Here is a 24256-nt window from a genome sequence, read left to right on the forward strand (position 1 = left end):
TAATCAGAGCATGCAGCACCAATGAATGAAGTTGCTTTTGGATTTCTAAATGAGAAGAAACAACCAGGATCAGTTGATACTTTTGATGTTTATTGCTTTCCACTGCGACATACAGTAAGTCATCAGTCTTGCTAACCAGAACGTTTGTCTTTTTTTGGACTCAACAGCGGTTGTTTTGCATGACATGACCCCATTGGTCAGAGTTCACTTCCAGTTTAAAAGCCGTGTGGCACGAGCCAACTTAGTCCCAAGATCCTCCTCGCATTACTCATTCCATCTAACATTCAAGACATAACAGAATACACTTACAAACAGCAATTCAGTTTGTAAATGGAAGATAATAAGTCCACAAGTGGAGTCTGCAGCCGGAGGCTGGCTACAACTTGAATACAGACATGGGCCAACTAGTACACACCAGTCAATAAATAGTGCACTGGTCCACTCTAAACTGACGCCGCTTTGTCTTTGGCATTCATTAATTGGATGCCGCCGCCGCCGCCGCCACCGCGTACATGTATCTGACCACTTAATAATTGGAAGTACGACACTTGCACATAAAGAGCTCTGACAAGGCACATAGTCACTACAGCTAGACACAGATAGAGCGATAATGATTCCTTCCCTGGATATTTAGCTAGTGTCACGGATGATCCATTCCTATGGAGCATTTATTGCTAAAACAAGACTGCACTTTGCCAAAATTAGATCGGCTTTGTAGAATATTACAAATGTCACATTTACAGTAGAAATATATGCGTTGCATAAAATGTTTAGCATCAGGACAATAAAAACATTTTTTGTCCACCACACACACACACAATAAAAGTAATAGACGGTATAAAAAAATAGGTGCAACTAACTGGGGCCACTTGGATTCTTTTTACCCCCAACAACAACAACAACATTTGGCTGGTGTTTTGTGTGCAGGAGTATGCCGGCCGGCCGGGTGTGTGCGTGTCGTCGGCGTCATCGAAACACAACGGGGACTGGCGCAAAGTACAGTGGAACACCCAAGGTTGTAAACCAAAATCCTATTTTCGCCATTTGTCTGGTCCGTTGAGTGACGTGGCAGTGAACAACGTATGAAAGTGAGGATATCGGTCGCTGTCAGTTGAGATTCATGGCACGTGTGCTTCTGTTTTGGAAGGCTACCTCAAAGTGATGTTCTACGATCGTCTCCCATTTATTCGCAATGAGAGTGAGAACAGGCACTAAGGAATACTTGAATAGTAAGTGTCTTTTATTTTCAATCGAATGTGTTCCACTGTACTTGGGCAGATCCTTTATTATTATTATTAGCATCTAATCGTATCGATGAAATGATAATCATCCAGTTGTGCAAAGATCAAGAGATGCTGTGATGTTAGCCGTTTGCATTCCAAACATTCATAAATAAAATCACGGATTCAAACTGTTGTGGGACCGATTCGGGGGTAACAAAACAAAACCATTGAAATTGTGCGACCAAAAATTCCACAAAATTCCTGACAATCAAAATTGCCGTAAAACAAATAGTCGGGAGAAGAAGCAACGTTGAAAAAAAAATCATATAATAGTACACTAGAATTCATAATGGGTAAGAAAAGGATGCTGGCAAAGTGCTTACTGTACAGTACAGACTTCATATGGCCTCTGAAGTAACTTTGACATATTACAAATGAAAAGATCGATCACAGTAGATACTGGATACCTGCATTCATATTTAACCTACTACATTTAGATACAAAAAGACGTTTCGGATGACAATTAAGCAGCATGAGAAAAGATGATTGTTTGACCTGCAATGATGTGGTGTCGACTTCTCTCTAATTCCTTCCCGGGTTTTGGTTTTTGACACATCAGTTAGGAGACATTATTCACCGGCACGGATATTTCCTGAATGGCCTTCATTGAATGGTGCTGGTGCGCTCTTAATATGACCTTCAAACACTGCGCTGGGCTACTCACTCACTCACTCACTCACTGTGAACGCTATACAGTATGGAAAGAGACATCATAAAACGGAAATGAAACTCAGTCACTAGTGAGGCCCATTCCTTTGGCATCAGAGGTGCAAATGGTCAAAACCAAAATGGCGCCAAACACCCTCGGCAACTTAGCGCCCAAGTGGAGCTCACCTGCTGCGTGTACAGTATGTCAGCTGTGTGGCTATCACAGGAAGGTCTCTGCGGTGGAACTCTCTCCCGGTGTGTCCGGGCTGACGTCCACTCTAACGCAGGCCGCCTTCTCCCGGCTGTTGACAGGAAGGACAAAATGAGACTTTGGAAAGAGGAGACAAGGACACAAGACCGTCACGGAATAGGGAGGGGCTGCTGAGTCTGGGAGGCTTAACAAATGCCAGCGCATTCCCTTCACGTTCTTACGCCGTCCGTCTCTCACATTTCCCCCGTTCGGATCGGAAAATAATCGGCAGAATAAATCCACGTCTACTGTCGATACAAATGCGGGCCATGCGAGTCACCCCTCCAGTTCAGTGATCCGTCCACTTGTGGCCATTTCATCAGACTTGAACGACTCCGTGCCGAAATGGGAATACACAAATACTAACTTAGAGAAGACAAGCATCAAAGCAAGAGGAGCCAAGGACGGACGGACGGACGGACGGACGGACGGACGGCTCAAACACACAAACACCAGAGTTGACAGAGCACAGCAAAAGCAGTGTTAAGTTTCCACGGATGAACATGATAGTGAGGTTGCTTAAACACACACACACACACACCAGGTTAAGCAATTAAAGTGCTTTTTATAAAGTATGTGTAGAGTTTAGGCCATGCTCTAACTGTCTGTGTGTGTGTGAAGGGTTAGGATGCATCAGTCGTTTTCCAAACACACTGTCTTGCTACCTCTTCTTCCTGTGGGAGCCTGTGGTCGGCGACTACTCCTATTCTGTACGATCTGTTCAAGATACAGTCAGAAAGTTCGGACCGGTTTTTGCTCATCTCAGCCCTCAAAGCGCAGCTTTTGCTTTTTCTTGCCACTGTTGACCTTTGACGCCACGGAACAATTAAGGTGCAATGAGAAACGCGCTTTCATTGTAATGGACTGACCTTCCCGAGAGGGACTTTTCTGGGATGTTTAGCAGATTGGAGCCTTCGTAGCTGACCTGCAGCCCCAGTTGCTCTTCCTTCTGCAATCGAGACTCCGCTTCCTGAAAGAAAAAGTGAGTGAGGCCCTACCTGGCCGGCTGGCCGGCTGGCTCAACACCACAATGTTTGCCGTCGATGGAAAGTACCAGCTTTGCGCGTGCTTTCTTTTTCTTGTCATCCTCTTTTTTCTTCTTGCTCTCTGGCATCAAGTCGTCGAGCCAGCTCAACTCTCGCTCGGTGAAGAAGAAGTCGAGAAGCTTTCGGATAAAGACCAGCGCAAGAACCTGACAAAGGAAAAATTTCTTGTCAATGATCAAGTCGTTCCGATTGTAACGTTAACTTTACTACCATCATGGGGAAGACCACCGCTGCAGCAGAGGCCTTGATGATCCAAAGCAGTACCAGGCAGGTGAGCTGCACCAGGGTGAAGATATGGACCTTCCACAGCGGCACGTAACGCAAGTAAATAAGATCGGGCTGGTGCTTGGCGGGCATGCCAAACAGCTTGATTCTGTCAAAGAACTGTGGAGGGAATCAAAGGGATCAATCCTCGGGAAGTTTCCGACAAACTGAGCCCACGTTTCCCAAACGTACTTGGATGCCTTTGAGAGAGGAGGCACCCATGTAGAGGAAGACTCCATACAGCACTGGCATAGGGATGAACTGGAAAGAGCACATGCGAGTTATCAAAGAGTGCACAAAGACAAGCGTGGCTTCTCCTCGCCTCACCTTGAGCGCAGATGTCATGAAAACCGAACAGCCCATGAGGACAAAGATCATGAATCCGGTGACCCGCTGCTCCCGGATACCGAGAAACTTTGGCTGCTCTCCGGGAGCCGAGCAGCCCGATTCCACCTTGAGGCTGTTCACGTGCGAGATGGAGAGGACGGTGGCCGCCACGAACCAGGGCAGGCCCATAATGGAGCACAGGCCCAGCATGACCGCCACCACCAGCAAGTCCAGGTGATAGCCGCAGCCTTTCTGCGGGTCAGTCAAGAAGACGAGTACAATTTGCGCTCTCTCGCGTATTGCACATTGCGGCCGGGACTGACCTTGAGCTTGTGCTCTTTGCGGTTAATAATGACCGCTGTGATCTGTTGATCCATAAAAATGAGGATTGTGCACAGCAGGGCAGGAAGCGCTGCCACCAACAGCGTCCACCAGGGGTTGTCTCCTAATGGATCCATCAGCCAGCCTCTGTTCTTTGAAGTAGGCTGTGCGGGAAGGAGGCAAAAGTGCGCCAAATTTGGGTTGGACAGCCTGGAAATGTGTTGACCTGCTTCTCACAAGATCATTGGAGTCATTGCTCACTGTAAGTCATTTGAATGGGGGGGGGGGGGGTGGGGGAAGAAGAAGAAGAAAAAATGGCTACCTCAAAACGATCAGGGACGTTCAGCTTCGGGGAAGGGATCCCCATTAAATAGTCCACCAACACCATGACCATGATAGTTATGAACACCGCAAAGTCACTAATTGTGGATCGCACCTACGACAAAAAGAACGAATCAAACTGAGAGCTGTTATGCAATCCATTTTTAAAGCAGTGTCGCTTTGAATCCCTCAACCTTGGTGGGGAAGTATCGCTCCGTTTTGAACTGCTTGAGGAAGGCGGAGAGGAAGAATGTGGTGAAGAAGAGGATGATGGACCAGAAGAGAACATCGGGGATGTACGGCCCGTGGCTGCCGCAGGCTGTGCCCACAAACTCCCCGTTGAGCATTTTACACATCTACGGAAAACAGGACCGTCATTTCAGTCTGTGCAGCCATTGTAACGATATCAAACCGTCGTCTTTAAATGCCTTGGACACTGGCCTTACCGAAACATTGAGGCTACTCCAGGGTACGGAGTCTGGACTGTATCCAGTCTGATTCCATTTCTTCAGGAGCTGAGCTGAGGCATTAGCTGGCGGAGAGCACTGACACCTGCGAGCAAGACCATTTGAAAAAGAACATTTCATGGACTGATTGAGTATTTCAATCTTTGGGAGAGAATTGTGATGGGAGCATCTCCAAGTTAATTTAGCAAATGAGATCGTTCCCAAGAACATACTAAAAAAAGAGCAACAGTAAACTTCTCCCAACCTCCTTCATTTGCCAGGAATTCCTTTTGTTGATATGCAAGCTACATTCCTTCCATTCTGTCAGAGTGCCCTTCTGTTTACTTTTAAGCCACCCAGTTGACAATTGACAATACCAAATGCGGACAAAGTATGCATCGAGTGCATCTATCCATTTTTGACACCGCGTGTCCTCAATCTACACGACCCATTAAAAAAATGCAAATACTTACGAATACGACGTGAGGTTTTCCAAGATGTTGTGGCTGTTGACGGGATAATGTTCTCCCAGGTGGAATAGCTTCTCGAGAGCTTCGTAGATGAAGATGATGCAGATGAGGGCTGCAAAGGCTTCCTCTGTGAAGCGGGTGATGTAGCAGACCAGGGAGCTGGCATCCGTGGCAACCAGGACCAAACATAGGAAAGCTGTCCACAGACCAATACTCGTTCGTAACGACAGGTAGGACAGTCCGTAATCGCTGAGGGAGGTGGGAGAAAAAAAACATGGACGGACGGTTATGAATCAACTCCCCCATATACGCTATGCAAAATGTGACTTCAACTTACACGCAGAACTTAAAGAGGATCTTCTCAAATACTAAAACAGGTCCTGTGCTGCCGAGAATGGTTAGGGGTTGGCCAGAAAAGAGGGAATAAGCTACTCCAGTCATGGATGCCCCAAAAAGAGACTCGATGGCACTCTGTCGACATAAGAGACAAAGAGCGATGAGAAAGAGAGAACGCGGCTTGCAAGCGGAGGGAAGCAAAGAAAAACGATGATATTGAAAGTGTCACTTCTCATATCATTGTGCAGCACTTGATTGCATACCGAGCGACACAAGTAAACAATCATTACAGTCAAGCCACTACCTGCCGCGCATTTTGGCATTTCCTGACCAATCTGTCAAACTCACAATGTTGCCTTTGGTGGCCTCTCCGAGCAGACCTCCAAAAGTAATGACGGGAGACATGCAGGCACAATAGAGGAAGAGAACGGAGGCCAGACACTGCAAGCTGAACGAGTCTCGGACGTCACTCCAGTAAAACGGGGCCTTCCGCTTGATGTCCAGTATCAGACCACCGAATATCCTACAAAAAAAAAAAAAAGAGAGAGAGAGAGAAGTATGATTAACTGCTCATTTGATTTTTTTTCCCACCAATCCTCTCTGAGACATTCATTTCTTTTCTTTTTGCCGCAGCTGCTGGCAGCCTTTTGAAAAGCTCACTGCCCCACTTTCTGCTATCTTTCTTTACATTAAGCCCTGTTACATTTATGGCTTGCTCATGCTCTGCGCCTTTTATAGAAATGGTGAAAAGCAGGACCAAGGTGTAAATAAATCAGTGTGCAGAGTGTTCTTGGAGTGTGTGCGTGGTTTATATAAAGCTGCACTGTACGCCTGGCTACAACCTTAGACAATCAGTCACCGTTAAGACACAAATGTCCGGCTACTGGCACCGCTGACATTTGAAATGTTTCACGCGCTCTAGTATTACTTATTTCTTCAACTAAATTGACACCTCTTGAGAAAAGTTTTTATAGAAAATTATGTAAAACAAAACAAAAAAAAAAGGTCTAATTGTAGAGGAAGTCAAAGTATCCTTCTGATTTTCTGCAGTCCCACAAAAATGTGCGGTACTCGCCTTCCGGTCCTCTGCAGCTCCGGTCCCACGTGGTGGTCCTCTTCCTTTTCCAGTTCTCCCGCTGGGGACGCGGTGCCGTTTGGATGGGATGGCCTCTTCCTCTTGAGCTGCTCACAAACATACACATATGAAGACAGATACGGACAAGTACAGTGACTTTTTCTTTTTTTTCTTCCCCTGCCCTAATTTCAAGTGCTTCTGATTAACCTCAAATAACGTTCTATTGCGTGTTGACGGGCATTTTTGGAGCCACATCGAAGTGATAAGGCACGGCCTGCAAAAGCGCTTCCACAGCATTACAGAGACCTCATTGTTAAAAGGTATCACCCAGGAGAAGGGTACAAAAAAACGTCCAAGACCCTCCATATAGCACGGAACACAACGAAGGTACTGTTCCATGCCTTCTCCTCGCTAGAATAACCACAGCCATCTGCACGTGCAGTGGTGCCGGGTTACACCTGCAGAATTTTAAACTCACTCGATAGCAGCCATTTTCTGACCCGGCAGACGCAAACCTTTAGTGAATGAGTTTCACTTAACCGAAAGAAACCAACCTGGGATGGGACATTTTTCGGGGGTTCAATTCGGATGGTGGGATCCCACTCTCCAGGAGGGAGGACCGTCACTTGATCAAGAAACTCATCAATCCCAGACAGGATATCCGTACGGTCTTTGGCCTTGTACGCCACATCGTGGAAGATCTACACAATCACACAAATAAGTCTTTGCTGAGTTCCCTCATGGATAAATACTCGCATCTTCTTTTGTTTACAATAAGCCAGTGAGATTCATTACAATGCACCTGACGGAACATGAATTTTGCACAAAATGAGGGTTCATATGAAAATTCTAACGACGGCACCTCGTCTGTCATCAGCGTGGCCATAGATCTTCCGATTTCATGGTACTGAGGACCCTTTCCGTGAGGACCCAAAAGCAGGAAGAGAAACCTTTGGAAAAGACAGACATTTCATTTCATTCACTGTGCAAACGAAAATAAGAAGCAGCAGAGGTCCTTTTCCAATGCATTATTCCTCTTGAAATAAACAAAGTGAGTACCTCGTGGGCACGGGAACCTCGGTGAGGCCGGTGATAAGAACCGCAGGGGAGAGCCGAACAAAGGCGATGATAGGTTTCTCCAAGAAATCAACTTCTCCCACCAAAACATTGGAGGCTTCAGCACCAGGAGGAATCTTCTTCATGAAATTCATATCCACCTAAACCAAGAGAACCACTGAATGCGATTACAGAGAAGACGGACAGTAAAGTGTGAGGAATGCCATTTACGTACGGGGCTCTGAGGCAGAGCAGAAGGTTGCTAGTGTAGCAAAGGTAAGCTAAGGAGAGTTAGCATCTACAACCTTAAAATCAGAAGAAAAGTTGGGGCAATATATGGAAGGTGCAGCCGCAGGTGCAGGTCTATTGGTTCCAAATCTGCATGGTGAATTTAACCACTACATTGCGAAGCCCAACTTTTTCTCCTGACCGTTGTAGACTGACACCTACAGAGTACTGAGCAAAGACTGTTGAAAGCTGGGAAGCATTTCCTGCCATGACACTTGAATAATTGAGTGCAATGGCAGTCTGTGGCGCGGTGACTCATAAACAGTGCACCTTATTTTTGGAACACGTGATGGGTGCTTTTGTAATCCACTAATGGCAGCTTGCATGCCAGCTTGCATGCCAGCTTGCATGCCAGCTTGCTGGAGGAGCAATAGAAATGGCCAAATGGACAAGCGTGCAAAGCAAAACATTTCCAGAATGTTGCTTTCAAAAGGAAGATGGTGAGGTTCCCTCTGGATCAGGGAATGGTCCACACAACTCCTGCACGGCGATGGATGGATTGTCTGTGCTCAGCACTACGGTTAGGTGACCTTGCTGAAGTCCACACTGCTGCTTACTCTACTGACCCCTACTTTGGAAGGCCGCCTCTCCACCGCTTTCTCGCTGTCCAGGTAGTTGGGGACCGAGTGGGGATGAACAAGTGGTCCTGGTGGGGAACGGATAACGGACAGCGTGAGAACAGAAGGTTATTCGACCCATCGGTACATCTTCGTTGACACTTCTCCCATTCCATTCATCTTACTGCGCTCAAGCGGAAATTCAATGCTTTGTTTTGTACATCGAAATGGAGAGCGCACACACATGCAGGTTATAGACTACGTTCTGCAGTTTCCTGATTGGATGACCTTCATTTAAAGGGTTAATCACAAGTCAAACACGAGCCATGATTAAGCTACATAGGAAATTGAACGCATATATGGAATGTGAAATTCGTCAGTTCTACAAAAATTGTCTCGGACGTGACCGTCTGCTTTTGGAATCAGGACAAATAGAGAGTACGGCAACTTCACATGGAATATATGCTAGCTGCTTTTGTAATGAAACGCAAACAGGAAACGCTAGCACTTGGGTTAACATGCGGCTAGTTATGAATTGTGAAATGTAATGTCCACGCAGAATGGGGGTCATGCCTTATACTATTCCGTGGATCCTTGGCAAGAGCCCGGCGTTTTCCCTCTCTATTTATTTCCAGCAACTGCATCAGCACGTCGGCCATTAAAAACGAACACCCAAGTCATCCCTGGCTAATTTCAATTTATCACGCGGAAATATGGCAACAGGATTAATGACCGCGACTCAAGAATAGCCAAGCCAACTACTTCAGGTTACATTTCAGCATTTTTGTTTTGACTACTTTCTGCAAATTCTTGACGTGGGATTCCTTTGATTTATCTCGTTTTTTTAACAATAGATGTGAGCGGTGAACAGGAGCCTGATTGCTCACATACCCGACAAAGCCTCTTGGAATAGGAGAGGGATTAGCCAGCCTAGGTTGCATCCGCTAAAAGGAAGGCTAAACCGTGGAATGTCCAACACACCAACTTTTACACAAGTGATGAATGGGCAGATCTGTGCCAAACATTCAAATACATAACTAGACAGAACTTGTGTGTTCATATACTGTCACAAGAGTTTGAACAGGATACCTGAGGACATTCTTACACTTCCAAGAATCTATAGCGACAAAAGAAAGAGCCCAAATGACACGCCAAAGTTGCCCGCTACTATTTCACTAAATATACAGTCGTGCGCTCAGCTATTTAAAGTCTTCGACTTTCACCAAAGCACACTAATGAGACTAGTGATTACAGCGTGATAATCCAATTCAAGGAAGGCAACCCCCACAGCCAAAGTCACTTGCCTCTTGGGAAGAAAAAAAAAGTTGACATCCTCCTCAAAGAGGATTCAATTACAGACGCTTAGCGGCTAAAATAAGATGAACCCTTTGCACAACTTCTCAGGTTCAACAAGTGATAGCTTGTGCCAAAGTTCCATACATTGATACGGAGCCAGGTCCGGCCGAGCCGAGCGCAGAGCTACGCACGCAGACGTCTAATAATAACAACCCAACTAACAAGGCGCCGTCCCAGCACATGCCGCATATGAGGCAGAGAAAGATAAAGAGCACTGGGACGGAGCGCGGAGCATTTTCCACCTCAACCAAAAAGCTAGCTTGAAGAAACTTGATCAAGCAAGACATGGAGGAATGCGTTGAAAATGTGCAGGGGTCGGTCAGAGAGGAGACTTGGGACTGAGCGAGTGATTCTTGAAAAGTCACATTTACACTACTGTGCAAACTTCTTTCAATGGGCTTTTTCAAGATTCATTTCGTAAAACAGTACATCGTAGTAATGTACAGTGCATGTTGGTACGAATCCGAATAAAGGTGCAGACACCTGGTCTATTTTCATGGTTTGGGTCCATCCCCAGAATCACAATGCTACTGACTGTTCGACTTAAAAATAAAGGACCTGCAGGGGCGGGGTGGCCAGGAGAAGCCCTGAACACCCTGGCTCATCCCCTGGCTCCCTCCCTCCCTCCGCACGAGTGCAGTGAGACATTACACAGTAGTGTAAAGGCTGGTGGGAAAAGGGGGCAATGAACTTCGCCATGGGTAATTGATGAGATGGCCGCAAAGTTAACAGGAAGCAGAGCTTTCATGCTTGTGCTAGTGTTTTCTGATCAAGCTGTGACTCACACTGGCGGGCTACACAGATATTTGCCTTCTAAGGGCAGCTGCTCGGATCCCTGGGACGCACAGGAAGATTGCCGGCTCAACTGGGGCAATGGCGCCGCCGCCGCCGCCTCTTCCTCTGCCCACTTTGGCGGCTCGTCATCCTTGGGCGGAGATACCACCACTTCTGGGATGCTACCAGGGCCAAAGTTGCGCGGGGGGCTCGGGGAGGCACGGCGAAAGGACGCGGGGGTACTTTGAGGGGTGCCCGGGGGGCGGGGCCCCGTGTTGGAGGAAGAGGACGGGAGGAGGTGGTTGAGTAGGACGGAAATTCGGGACTCTCGTCTCTGCGGCAGGTTGGAGGCAGAAGAGCCAGCTCCTGGCTTGTGGAGGGACAGACGCGAAGAGGAAAGGCCCTCTCCTAATAATGGAGAAAGAAGGCAGGGAAAGGAGAAAGAGGAAGAAAGGGATGAAGGAGCACATAAGAAAAACAGGTGAAGGATGGTATCGGAAGCAGCCAGCCAGAGAGGGTGAGCGGCAGGCATCGCAGAAATGTTATTCCAGAGATCCACGCATGCATCGAGGGAGCAAATCAAATGATTCGGTGAGGAAGGGGGAGGGGGGTCCTGTCTCTCTCACTCAAGCTGAAACAATCACGTGACCGGTTAGGCAAAGCTTCAAAATTGCATGCCAGGAAAGACAAAATGGGTGCAATTATCGAGAGGCAAATCAGTCCAGGACACCTACAGGGATCACACTCCAATTTATTCTTGCCACTCGAGCTAATCCCATCACCGACGACACACTTCATGTCGATCCCAATGTGAAAATGCTCACACCGAGCGGCGCTACAGCCATGCGCTTGTTCAAGATGAGTATTTTCAAACCAAGGCAGCCATACAGACACAATACTTGGCACCCAGATTTCTCTTTCACAGTTTTTGCTCCATCCCTAGGTGGTACTCACTTTTACCATCCACCTTGTGCGCGCGCGCGCACGCACGCACGCGGCGTTGAAAGATATAAACATGTCATTTTTAGAAAGACTTCACGTGGGATCCATCGCATGGCGGAAAAAGAAAAGTGAGTGCATTGAAGAATCTCACCGTTTCGTTCGAGCAAGAACGGGTCAGAATGTTTCTTGCCTATGTCAGCGATGGAGCGCACCAAAGGGATGCGGTTACTGAGCTTTCTCTCGTTCTGATGGTGGTGCTTCTTCAGCATAGCCTCACGCACCTTGGCCCGCAGGTCCTCCTTGAGCTGGCCCGACGCCACCATGCTATCGATCACCATGTCTGAAGCAAGAAACGGCACACGGACCCGAGTGTGTAAGCCAAGCTAACGCAGTATTAAAGGCAGCTTTGGGTCCAAAAGTTCATGGCAACCTCTACACGTCATTGAGGAACAAAAAGAGTCTCCACCTGCAATTTCCTCGATACTGTTGGCCCTCATATCCAGCATGACTGTGCCGTTGAGGATGCAGCTACGCAGTTCAAATAAACTGTGCAGTGACAAAGTGGCCACGTAAGGCTTGCTCCATCTTTCTCCTCCGTCTTCCACATCCTCTTCAAACTTAAGCCACCTGCGGAGCAGTTCCAAAAGCAATGCAGACGTCACCAATTGAAACGCAAAGATTTGTGATGTGCAGGAGGACTCTCGCTCCTGTGACATAAGCTGACATGTTATTTTCTTCTTCTCTTTAGTCTGACCTGGCAGTTTCCCTCCATTCTGTGGCACTGCCAGCTCGGAAGGATAGCTCGTCCAACTCGGTGAAGAGGTCGTGGGGGACGTGCTCCAAGTCGTCATCTTCCGTGCCCAGAATGAATTGAACCCGCTGGGACGGAGTGTCTGTTGAAGTAGCGGCGCACATCATTTGCATTCTAATCGCTTGTCACTTTGCCATTCGACACCTGCACAAATACATTCCATCTTTGTACTAAGTTCATCTTTTTTTTCCTTTTCAATTACTTCACTGGTTCTTCTAATGATTTGAGGTGTATTTACCGGACATGTTCTTCCGCGGAAGAACCCGCCGAAACATGTCAGGTAAATACACTTAAAATAATTTGTTTGATATACATTCCAGCTTTGTATTGGTCAAATGTGAAAGAGAAATAACGATGGTATTTCTCGAACCGTTCCTGTCATGTCTGACTGGAAGAAAAAGAAATGCCCAAAAAGCAATGACTCGGTTAGTAGTTGCTCCATCATTACATTGCAGCAATAATATTCATGTATTTGATATAATGTGAATGTATTCGAGAAAATCACAACTCTCCTGCACTTGGCTTTCATAGAGATGTGGCAAAATGGGCCGAGCCTACGTCACATAGAAAGTGTGGCCGTGGGAACAAATGATATACTAGGATATGAAACCATCCAACCTGAATGAACGGAATGGAATTAGTACTGTCCTTCAAAAAGGTACTTTCCACTTAAGCCTTTCCGTGATAATGAGTAGGAAAATTCATTTTCAGTGAAGTGATGAGAACAAAAAAAATATATCCAAGTACAAAGTGATTCTATATTCACCTGTTTTCTCACAATTGAGACTTTCAGGCCAAAGTGCTTTGCGGAGGTGAACAGAAATGGAGTGCACTAACCGTAGGGGGGAGATTCTCTGTCATCCTCTTTGCCGTCATCAGAGTCTTTATCCCTTCTCTTTCTGTGGTGCCTGTGTCCTCTGTGACGGTGCCTCCGCTTGTTCTCCCTTCCGATAGGAACATGAACGCCTACGTACACTGCTCTGTGGCCTAGAAAAACAATCGAAGATCAAAATAAAATGCGCCGTCCTCCCATCGCAACTTACTTTCCAAGTCGTCCTTTTCATAGTTGGTTTGAATGGTGAAGCTGCTCTTTCCGTGGTCAACGATTGCCTCCTCATCCAGACCCTAGGAAAAAGACAAAAAGGGGATGCTTGAAGAAGAAGAATTCAAAACCAAACCAAAGTGTGAACACATCCTTAGGTCCACATGGATGGATACATGGACTATTTCCTATGCAATGAGAAGTTTTGTGGAGCCCAACTCAAATTCTTCTGTTTTTATCCATCTCGGGGTGGGGGCGGCCATTTTAACACTTGCTGAAAATGATACAGACTGAACATTTTTCAATAGGGTGTCTTCTACTAGGCATCGAATCCCTCCCGCTTTGTTGGACCCTTCAATCCCCGTCATCTGGCCTTCTTGAAACCAGTTTGATCCTTTGACTCGATCCTCTTTACAGGAGATTGTGGGTCACTTGAAGTCCTCAGAATCAGACGTCGTTAGTTCGTCCAATAACAAAAAGGTCATTAGTGGTCTTTTGACCCGCTAGCCGTAAGCGTTAGGTCATTCAGACAGCTGCAGAGAAACTGTTTTTAGTTCTTGCAGCACGTGTGGACGCACCAGATGTCACATGACCATCACACCGTGTTACAAGCACAGAAAACATGATGTGACCACATCATGCCTCCCAAAATAGTATACCCGCCACCACCAAATTAGATAAAAAATAAAGTCGATTTAACATGAAGAAAAATAAAATGAGAAGTCAATTAGGTAGACGAATGACAATCTTTAGTCATGTTTGGAAGCATGAGGTCCTGACACGGTTTATAAATACCACAAGGTGACAGTGACCTCATGTTGGCATGACTTTGTGCACGACTGAAAGGCAAGAGTTTAGCATGCTCCCTCATTGCTATGAAGCCCTTTCTTACAACTATAGCGGGCGGATGTTAAAATACGCTATAGCCATAAAGTATGAGCCACATGTATTAGCAGAATGGTTCTATTGTTATTCAGTCCGGGTTATGACTTTGCGTCCACTAGAAGACTGATCAGTGCAAGAATCACATGAGCCAATGTTTACATGCAAATAAAGCTGGTTAAGAAAAAAATAATAATCTTCATAAGCACCTTAAAATTCCATTTGTGTTCTACTAGCACCTGTTCGTGTAGTGCTTGGCTTTAATGATGCTGTCAAGTATGTTGGGAACACGATGAGCACTCGGGCTTCTTATAGTCATTTCTTTCATTTTTCTGACGTACACATCAAAAAATGAATCCATATTAATGCCATTTGTTTTGGAAATTTGAAGTTAAGCACCCCCAATCTGTTCTCTGTGAACGCTCCGCCCCGCTCCTCACTGAATATGGATGAACACGAGAGCGCTCAGAAGAAAACCAAAAGGGAGGCCGAAAAACGTCATCTGTTCAAACAGCATGCAGCACCTGCACGTTCCAGCACCTTGGCAGAGCACCTCTAACAGTATCCTTTTCTCCTTGTCCTTCAAGCAGCCATAACACTCTCTGCCTGCTGCTTTCGACTCATCTCCACTCCTTAAGATCAACAAATATGACAAAACAAACGTCCCCATTTCAGGACGCATGTCAAATGAATGAGAGAAGAAGACGACGACGACGAAAACAACAAGCTCCCACCACCCCCTCCTTTCACCTTGGATTTGACTTTCTAAAATCTTGGATGCCCTGCCTGCTTAATGGCGCTCCTGTCTCCAATGACCAAATAAAAAGTCATCAACAATGCATGCAGCCTTACTGGAGATGGGACACACCGTCCAGCACCTGCAAACCATGCACGGGAGCACCTACCGTTAGCGCATGTTTTTCTTGCCTCTGTCTGTCCATTGAGACCCGAGCAACCCGCGTTAGCTCAATCCTGACAAGAACCTCGTAGGGAACGCACTCGGCGGAGACACAATCACACTTGTCTCTTCCCGATTCCTCTGCTTGTGTGAGGGAGGGAGGGAGAGAGAGCTGCTTGCAAAACACAGTGCTCTGCTCTACCCACTTGTCAGCCCGTTCCTTGCTCACCAGCCAATCCCACCATGGCACCATTAATATTTTATTGGACCTGGCCAGGAGCTAAAAAAAACACACACGCACACAGCGACACATGGAGGACATAGGCACACGTAGGGAGGACATACTAATATTTACCCGCCGAGGTATTCAGGTCACAAATGAAAAGCAATCCCCCACACACATAAATGGAAGCAGGCACTTCAGGAGGTGGTGGCGGCGGCGGCTTTGTTTTCAAGCTAGGAATGCAAAACCCCAACTATGTGTATACAAACCATTCAAAATTAACTTTTTTTTAATGGACAAGGACTTGCCCAGAGCAAGACAATGCTTCATTGAAGATTTGAATTGTGTGGCAGGCAGGCATGCATGCATGCATCCCAGCAGCTTAAGCATTGCCTCTGCAACACTAAACCCAGCCACTGACTTCCATGGCTGGGGAAAGACGTAGGCAGTGATGAAGTGAGCTCTTTTCATTGAGCACACAAGGGCTCATGTTTCCCCACCACATGCTTATACATGCACAAATAAGTACCTAGACACATAGCAGTAAGCAATATCACACCAGTCATTTTAAACTTAGCACAGTTTCTTTTTTGGATTTGTTCGCACAGCTCTGGAGTTTGACAGCCATGATCCCATCCGTTACTAACGCTTTAGGGGATTCTCTTGCCAACTTTGTTCACTTTTTTTTCTTCTCATTGTGATGCGGTTCCGCTTTCTCATCTCTAATTCAACTCATTCAACGTTCCCTGTGACACATTCGATTCGTCACTGCATGGCGTATTGTCAATGTGAATGGCGTTTTGTTAAAAACATGCACAAGTTTGTCAAAGGCGACTGACTGCACAGGATCACCTGGAACTTTATTTATTATTTATATAGATTATTATAGCTAGCAAGTAACTAGTATATCCCTGCGTCAAACTAAAGCCAAACAGCAAGAATTTTGATTTCCACGCCACGCGTTGGTCTGAAAAGTCCCCATTTCGCGAAGCTAGCCAAAGCGCATCTTATCACCCTGCCACGTGTCCAGAATAAGAAAGCCGGCCGGCTGGCTGGCTGTCCGGCTGGCTTACAATAGCAGCTGCTGCCGGCTGGTTGAGTTCAATTGGTTGCCTTCAGCATCACAGCTGCCTTAGCCTGGCAAACACAACGTAAAGGACGCCGGCCGGCCGGCCGGGCGGCCAGCGGGACAAAGAAACAGACAGATGTGGCGTGAAGGAAGCACTACTGGGTACATACGGTTCTCAAGAAGGGCCGTGTTTGTTCCGATGATTCGTCCATCGCACTCCCCGCTAGACTTTTGGGCCACCAGTGTTTTGTTTTTTTCGTTTTGGTTTTTTGCCGGTAGAGTCGCGGAGAGGAAACCGGCCCGGCGAGTGAGACACTTGAGCGAACACTAGAGGGACTGGCTGGCTGGCGTAGTCAATGACGTAGCAGGCCGCGCCTCCACAATGACTGACAGCTAATGTAGCCAATAGGATTTTAACATTTTTTAGCCAATCGAAACGAATGCCGTCATTGTAAGGTTGGACTTTTGTTGTTGCATACTAAACTAACACCCTTCTGTTTTCTTACTTTATTACTTCATTTATATTTTATGTGCAAGATTTTGTCATTTGTTTGGAAATCTTTAAATGGTTTCGCAACATACGTACCTTACCTCCCCGGGCTCCTTCGTCCACGGATCAGATGCGATTAGTAGTGCAGAGGATTCATCTTAAAACACGTTTTTTTTTCTCTTATTTTGTATGTGTGTGCATATATGCATGCAGTATATTGTGTTCATGCTTTCATACTTCATTCATTATGTTCATTCAAAACAAAACGAAATACATTTTGAAAGGTTTTAACTCATTTCTACCAGCAGAGGTCAGTGTTGTATAAACAACTGCGCTCAATGTTCAAAAAAGACGCCTATTAATCCGGTATTCCAAATACTCTGACCCTTTATGTGTGATAATTCCTTGATAAATAGTTACTGTGACAGAATACATAAAACCCATGCTGGGTTTTACTGCAAATTTAAAAATCTCTTTTAATTGGCCAATTAAAGCTTCAGTCATATCTTAAATGAATTGGAAATTATGGAACACACTTCCCCTGAAAAAGCCACACCAAGAGCTTCACTCCTGAATATCGTTACTCTTATTTGATAACATGAACCTATGGAATCTAAACTCAAATGTGTTCACAGAGTCAAAATAAAGCCTATTCCTCACCCGCCAGTCACCCTCCGGCCGGCATAATCACTCGGTAGCTCAGAAATAGAAGTGAAAAAGTGGGAGCGCCAACTCTCACCTCTTAATTGTACCCTGAATGGGAAAGATACTGACAGCCCATTAGCACGCACAAGGAAGAAGTGTGCTGTTCCATGCCTGCTAAATAATGCAGCTATGAGGTGAGTCAGAATTTAGACAAGTGGAAGAAGAACTGTGCTGGCATCCACCTGCGCAGGGAATATGGGAGTCAAACAAACAGTCACTGCGAGGTGTTGTGATGATTGGAGAAAAGGTTTCTCTGCGACAGGCAAAAACTTTCGGTGGCAAAATGGAGTCCAAATCTGCCCTTGAGTCAATGCCGTCTGTCTCATTTAAGGTTAAGATCATCATAAGAGTATTGACTGTGCCCTATTTTTTGTTTCAAGTTATTCTGTCCCAAAGGGTTCAGTGCATATTGCTTTGTCCCAAATGGTGACGGTACCAAGAAGAGGAAGGGAACTCCCCAAATCTGTTGACTCTTCCCAAAGTGCCATTGCATTGATTTGGATTCCTATCTTTTCCACATGGCTGCCTCTTTGTGTCCTACCCCAAACATGTCGGATCTTGCGGGAAGCCTAGTGCCCCTCGAATCCAGACTGACTCCTTGGAGACTCTGGAGAGGAGTGGGCCAGAAGAGGCCAATGACCAGCACGGTACGGTGTATCCGAATCATCGCAGAGGCAGCGGGAGGAGTTGCGGAGACGGTAAATGGTGGTGTCAGTAGGGACGGAGCGGGCTGATTCGGCCTGTTCGGATGTGTCCCACCAGCCTCCAGAGGCTTTGAAATCAATGTGCTGTTAAGTGCAGCTCAGCCGCGGGATACTCTCCCTCCCCAACATTAAGCATGCACCAGTGACTGGAGATCTCCCCGCAGCCAGCCAGCCAGCCAGCCAGCCAGCCAGCCAGCAGTAGCACACAAGGGCTCCCCTGCAACTCGGCTTCCTGTCACCTTTGTGCTCTCTGCCAACACTCAACACCTTCCTCCAAACATTTGTGGCCCCGCTAACTTGAGACTCATCTCACACCACGGTCTCACTCCAACAGACCTGTGAGCATTATAGCCGTGCGCTCGCTCGCTCGCTCAGCGCTCCGTCTAACATCCAGCAATGATGAAGCAGTTTGGGCGGAGGAGATACTAAGTGAGACTCGGGCCAGGGTGTTATGGCGCTTGCCCAAACACCTCAAGTCATCGAAACTATCAATGCCTAGCTCTCATATGCTTGTTCTGTAAACACGCTCACCGGTCACAAAATTGGGTACACCTGCAGAAAATAATGGCTCAATTATTAACTTCACATGTATCAACAACAAATTAGAACATCATGAAATATTTCAACAAGTCATATTTGGATTCACTAAACATAGAATGAATTATTGATTGAATTGTTTGTAGTCGTTTGACATTCGGCAACACATCCCTTTAAATAGTGTGAAAACAATCCCGACAAATGGCCACTGTTCCATTCTTCTTTTGGCCAAAGAGACATCTAAAAATGTGGAGCGAAAGACAAACGCGCCCATGGCTAAATTTAGCCTGTGAGAGCAGTAATAGTGTGTGACTGAAGGTGAAGAAAGAGCCTAAGGACGTCATCTGTGTTAAGATGTCAAAAACCCTTTTTGGCTACGCTCTTTCCAAATTCTCATCTGCCATGAACTTGCCCCAGATGAGGACATGGACACACACTGAAGAAAGAAAACTTGTCCTAACAGACCGCCACTTATCGACATAACACAGAATTCTATTGATTACCCGCTATTGATCAGCGTCCTACTTGCATGAAGGCTTGAGCGAGGGAGATACATCCATTGACCGCCATGCTGAGGACTAGCACCATTTTGGAATGTCTGTCAGACACCTGTAATATAAACATGATATTTAAAAAAAAAAAAGAGTTGGAAGGCTTGGAAAAAAACAAATTGCTGACATAAGTGCAAACATTTCACTTCTTCAAGCTGCAATTCCCACGAGAGGCTGTTTTTTTTTCTTTTTTTACAGCTTTCTTGAAAGTCCGTGGTAATCTACCTTGTTAGGAGGTGTTAATTGGAGTAAGACTCCTCCTTTTGTCAAGCAGTCTGACAACAGAACTAATTAGCAAGCCAGCATGCAAATCAATTCAAATTTGAAGGGAAGGCAAACGGGTGAGAAGGAGACGTACACTATGCAAATATTATGACCACTTTGCTTAGAAAAGGACATCATAGTTCTGCTCTTTTTGTAAAAAAAAATAAATGATCCAAGAGAAGTCATATGTTGTTTGTTGATGTATTCTGCATCATACTGAAAAGTGAATTGGACCCATTTTTCTACACTGCTCATCCTTTTTAGAATCCTAGAATACTTTTTGCAGTGACACAAAATATCATTTGCTGTTTTTTTTTTGTATGGAGCATTCATGTATATATTTGAACACCATGTTGACAGTTTTGTATATGGAAAAGTGACAGCCTTTACAGCTTATTTGCATGATAAGTCATCTGTAATGAGGAGCAATGAACTCACAAAAGGGCCAGAATGATACAAGTCATATGTCGCATGAATTATCTTGCATGCACGCTCCAAATGTGCAATCCTAAATTCCGACATGCATACCTGGAGCAAATATGATGCTCTGCTGAAGAAATCATAGACAAAAAGACATTTGGATGATGCTTCATGAAAAGCAACTTTATTTAATTCCATTTAACACCTTCATGAAGACAACTTTTTACAAGGTACATCACATTCTAAAGTGCACAAATACTGTACAATGGGATCGACTTCAATACACAAGGAAAGAACGGGGAAGAGCAAATGGCATTTGGGGGAGAATTGGATTTTAGAAATGGACAGGCTTGTTCAAAAGCAACAACCACTATGCATGTTTACTGCTCAGGTATGGCCTGGGAAAATAACCTTGTGCAGCTTGCTTGGGGGGGGGGGGGGGGGGGGGGAGCAACACTAAGCTTTGGCACCTTTAGAGAAAAGAGAAAAAAACAAAAAGACATTAACAAGGAATGGCGAGCACTCGGTTACTATATTGAGTTAGTCTTAGGGGCTTGTGTAGAATGCATAATAACCCATGCCTTTTGGGTTGTCCTTATTGTAATCCTCAGCGCTCAAGTCTTCACACTTGATGGTGGGAGAGTTGTCGGTGCTGGAGCCCCCGGTGGGGGACATCCTGCGCCTCTTGCACACCGCCGAGTAATCGCTAGAATCCACCGATTTCAACGAGTGCGACGTCTCCATCCAGGCGGTGGCCGACGCCGGCGTTTCCTCCGCCAGCTTGTCTTTAGCCGCCCCGAGCTGCTCCTCGGCAAAGGCCGGCGGACTGGGACGAGGGGACCAGGGCAGCCCCGTGGTCATCTTGCGCTGGTAGGAGCTTCTGCCGCCCCAGCCCGCCGCCATGGAGGCGAAAGCCGAATCCGGGTAGTAGCTAAGGGCGTGGGACGTCTGAAGGGACAGAGGTTTGATGCCGTAGGACAGCAGGCTACTGGTGGAATAATCGTTGTCGTAGGACAGGTCCAGCTTGTTGGAGCCCGGCTGCTGGACCGGAGGGACGAACCAGCGTTGGGCCGAAGCGGCGGCGGCGGCCGCCGCTGCCGCCGCCGCCGCCGCCGCGTCCTCGCTCTGCGGGGACAGGAGGCTGTTGGTTTGGGGCACGGCCCGTTCGCCGCCGTAGAAGCGGTTCTGCGGCAAGTTATTGACAAATTGCTCTTGAAAGAAAGGTTGCATGGCATAGCGAGCGCCCGGCACAATCTGGGTGGAGCGGGGAGAGTCTGTTGGAGATGGAGTCAGCCTGTCACTCTCTGGAGCTGTGTACATTCTGGTTAAATGAGCAAAAGGTTGACCATTAGACGGACGGGAAAGCGACATTCCACGCAAGCGTAATCACTGAAACCTACGAGTCATAATTGTCCCGGAACCCTTTTGCAAATGGGTTGTGGTCAATCTTCAGCTGGGTGATCTGGAGAACAACAAATCAAGGAAATGTTAAAAAGAGAGAAAAATGAAAATTGCTAGAAGAATTCTTACATCTGTGTTCTGGTAGGCGGTCACGGCTATAAACTGGTTCTCCGGGAAAGTGAAGGTTTGAGTTCGGGCCTCGTTGCTCATGTCTTCCACGCCGTCCTCGGTCACCTCGACAATGTGCAGCCGCGGTTGGTATTTGTGAAGGGATTGCAAGACTATCATCTGTAAAAAGAAATGCATGACAGCTTTAGTGGCGTGCACAGCCGGCTTCACATTTGACATATAAAATTGGTGCTCGGCCTGATAAAAATACAAAAACAAAAAGGCAAACCTGCTTATTACATATGTAAAATAAATAAATAAATAACACTAATTAATAAAATGTCAAACAGAAGACAGGGGGTGTATACCTGAGTGTTGTTATTGTTGGCTCCTTTGTTGTTTGTCAGCTTCAATTTGCCAAAAGAGATTTCTTGCCTCATCCAGTGAGCGCCAGTGTTTGGGGATTCAGGATGAACATACATTTTGTTACCTAAGAAATTCACATCATATACATGTGAAAATGATGTAGCTTTAAAAAGAAAAAATGCAAGAAACTACTTGTGATTTGCCACCGCTTTCTCTCCTGTCAATTTGTCTGAAGGTTATTTCAAACGCTACGGCAAAATGACACCGAAAAACAAACAGGCATGACAATTTGATTTTTACGCCGATCTAATAATTGTCGTCTTCATTTTAAAGTCATGAAAATAAAATGGTACATTTAACAAAAAATATTTTATGAATAATAATCCCAATTTTAACTGATGTTTTTGTTGGTGCAGATTTGTCATCTTAGAATTTTAGCTGTTACAGCACTCAAAAAGCATTTATGATCCTAAAATAATCAAAACCACATTTCTAAGTTTATCGTTATTTTTCCCTTTCAATATTTATAGAGCTACGATTGTAACGTTTTCTATTTCCAAGCGGTTGATTGAATTTCTTAACGCACCTTGCATATTATTGTCCGCTTTGCCGCAAGTGACCCACTTCCCCCCTTGAAAGCGCCAATGATTCGGGTCGGCCAGAACAACTTCGACAAAGACATTGTAGTGGGCCGTGAGGTTCAATCCGGTGATGTTGAAGCTCAGGAACGGGAACATCCGTCTGCGAAAGGGAGCGAGCGACACATTTGGGACTTTTATTTCAAAGTTGCATTCGTTTTTATTTATCATGCATAATTTGTTTGGATTGGAACTAATATGTCAGCAACGAAAAATACATTTATTAAATGCAATAAAAAGAAACTAAAAAAAAACAAAAAACGGAACGTGCGTAAAAATCCATCAAAAGTGCGTAAATCAAAATAGATGCGCCCGTAAAAATACATCCATGCGTAAAAGTAAATCAAAATAGATGAAATGGCGGACGGTCTAATTTGACAAAAGACTTCTCCACATGCTTACCTGCCCTGCTTGGTGATGATCATTTCGGTCTGGTGCCGGTGGAACTTGAGCCAGAGAGGCCGGTTGCAGAGATAGACCTGCGCCCTCGGGCCGGCGCCGGAGCCGGGCAGAGACATGGAGCCGATGCCCGCGCCGGGGTAAGACGGGTACAAACAACCGGGACCCTGACTGAATTGGTAGCCCCCGCTGCCGAACTGACTCCGGCCGCTACAAACGGACGGAGAGGAGAAGCCTGCGGGCGGCAGGACCGAGCCGTAGTGAAGGGAGGCCGGGTACCTGGACCCGGTGGTGCCCGTGTACACGGAGCCTGTCTGCCCTGCGTAAGGGAAGAGGGAGCACGGACTTGCCATGTCGGAACTCGCCTGAGAAGACGAGATGAAATAGCGATCAGAAGCGAGTTCATCCAAGTTGTATCGCCGGCCGCTGCTCAGCTCGTCCTCACCGAGCACCGGGGAGCCTTTCCTCCCATCGGGCCCGCTTTTAGCGAACGTGTCTCCTTCTGGCTCAGCCATCATCCCGTTCCCCACGGTCGCCAGGTATTTCTTAGGAGCAGTGTTTGACTCCGGTTCCGCCCGCTCCACTTCTTGGTACTCGAGCTGCGACGGCGGCCTCGGGCTGTTATTTGCGCTGTCCGTCGAGGAGAGGTTGTAAAAGGTCTTGGGGAGCGCGCTGGGGAGGATGTTCTCTAACTGCATGGTTCAGGAGACGTGGCCAACGGGGTCAGTCTGAGGCAAAAAAGAAGAGCCCTGCTCCCTCCAGAATCAGTGATGGAAGGGGGCGCGGGCGGGCGCAGGCAGGCGGGCGCAGGCTCGGGCGCAGGCGGGCGGGCGCAGGCAGGCGGGCAGGCGGGCGTTCACAAGCCTTCTCCTTATCTCCGCTGGCTTTTCAGGTCAGATGATGGCACAGCACAGACATGACTTTTAGAGGCCCTTATAAAATGTGCTCCTCCGCACAGCCAAGTGTTTGGAAGCGTGATGGGAGGAGC

At 46.5% G+C, this 24256-nt stretch overlaps 2 protein-coding genes across 6 annotated transcripts; both read right to left on the reverse strand.

Annotated features, from left to right (window-relative positions):
- Positions 1 to 69: 69 nt before the first annotated feature.
- On the reverse strand, positions 70 to 17037 carry LOC133144148 (sodium bicarbonate cotransporter 3-like). 5 transcript variants are annotated; one of them, XM_061266621.1, is made up of 26 exons: positions 15401 to 15587; positions 13615 to 13696; positions 13409 to 13558; positions 12515 to 12653; positions 12227 to 12387; positions 11912 to 12100; positions 10855 to 11226; positions 8698 to 8777; positions 7847 to 8004; positions 7650 to 7737; positions 7342 to 7488; positions 6788 to 6894; positions 6061 to 6235; positions 5714 to 5847; positions 5380 to 5625; positions 4907 to 5012; positions 4655 to 4816; positions 4462 to 4575; positions 4142 to 4303; positions 3819 to 4070; positions 3684 to 3752; positions 3438 to 3611; positions 3236 to 3373; positions 3051 to 3151; positions 2847 to 2898; positions 70 to 2233 (listed from the first exon to the last, which is right to left on the reverse strand). In XM_061266621.1, exons 1-26 carry the CDS (start codon positions 15434 to 15436, stop codon positions 2210 to 2212), a joined length of 3618 nt encoding a protein of 1205 aa, XP_061122605.1. In that variant the 5' UTR covers positions 15437 to 15587; the 3' UTR covers positions 70 to 2209. The 5 variants fall into 5 exon arrangements, with proteins under 5 accessions (XP_061122605.1, XP_061122603.1, XP_061122601.1 ...); XM_061266619.1 differs by lacking the exons at positions 2847 to 2898; positions 15401 to 15587 and adding an exon at positions 16856 to 17037; XM_061266617.1 differs by lacking the exon at positions 2847 to 2898 and having other exon boundaries at positions 8689 to 8777.
- Positions 17038 to 20902: 3865 nt separating this feature from the next.
- LOC133144762 (eomesodermin-like) lies at positions 20903 to 23966 on the reverse strand. The gene is made up of 6 exons (XM_061267672.1): positions 23272 to 23966; positions 22818 to 22972; positions 22234 to 22355; positions 21887 to 22045; positions 21757 to 21818; positions 20903 to 21677 (listed from the first exon to the last, which is right to left on the reverse strand). Exons 1-6 carry the CDS (start codon positions 23964 to 23966, stop codon positions 20903 to 20905), a joined length of 1968 nt encoding a protein of 655 aa, XP_061123656.1.
- Between the last annotated feature and the right edge of the window lie 290 nt (positions 23967 to 24256).

This window comes from Syngnathus typhle, linkage group LG20, assembly GCF_033458585.1.
Source record: "Syngnathus typhle isolate RoL2023-S1 ecotype Sweden linkage group LG20, RoL_Styp_1.0, whole genome shotgun sequence".
In the NCBI taxonomy this organism is placed as follows: domain Eukaryota; kingdom Metazoa; phylum Chordata; class Actinopteri; order Syngnathiformes; family Syngnathidae; genus Syngnathus; species Syngnathus typhle.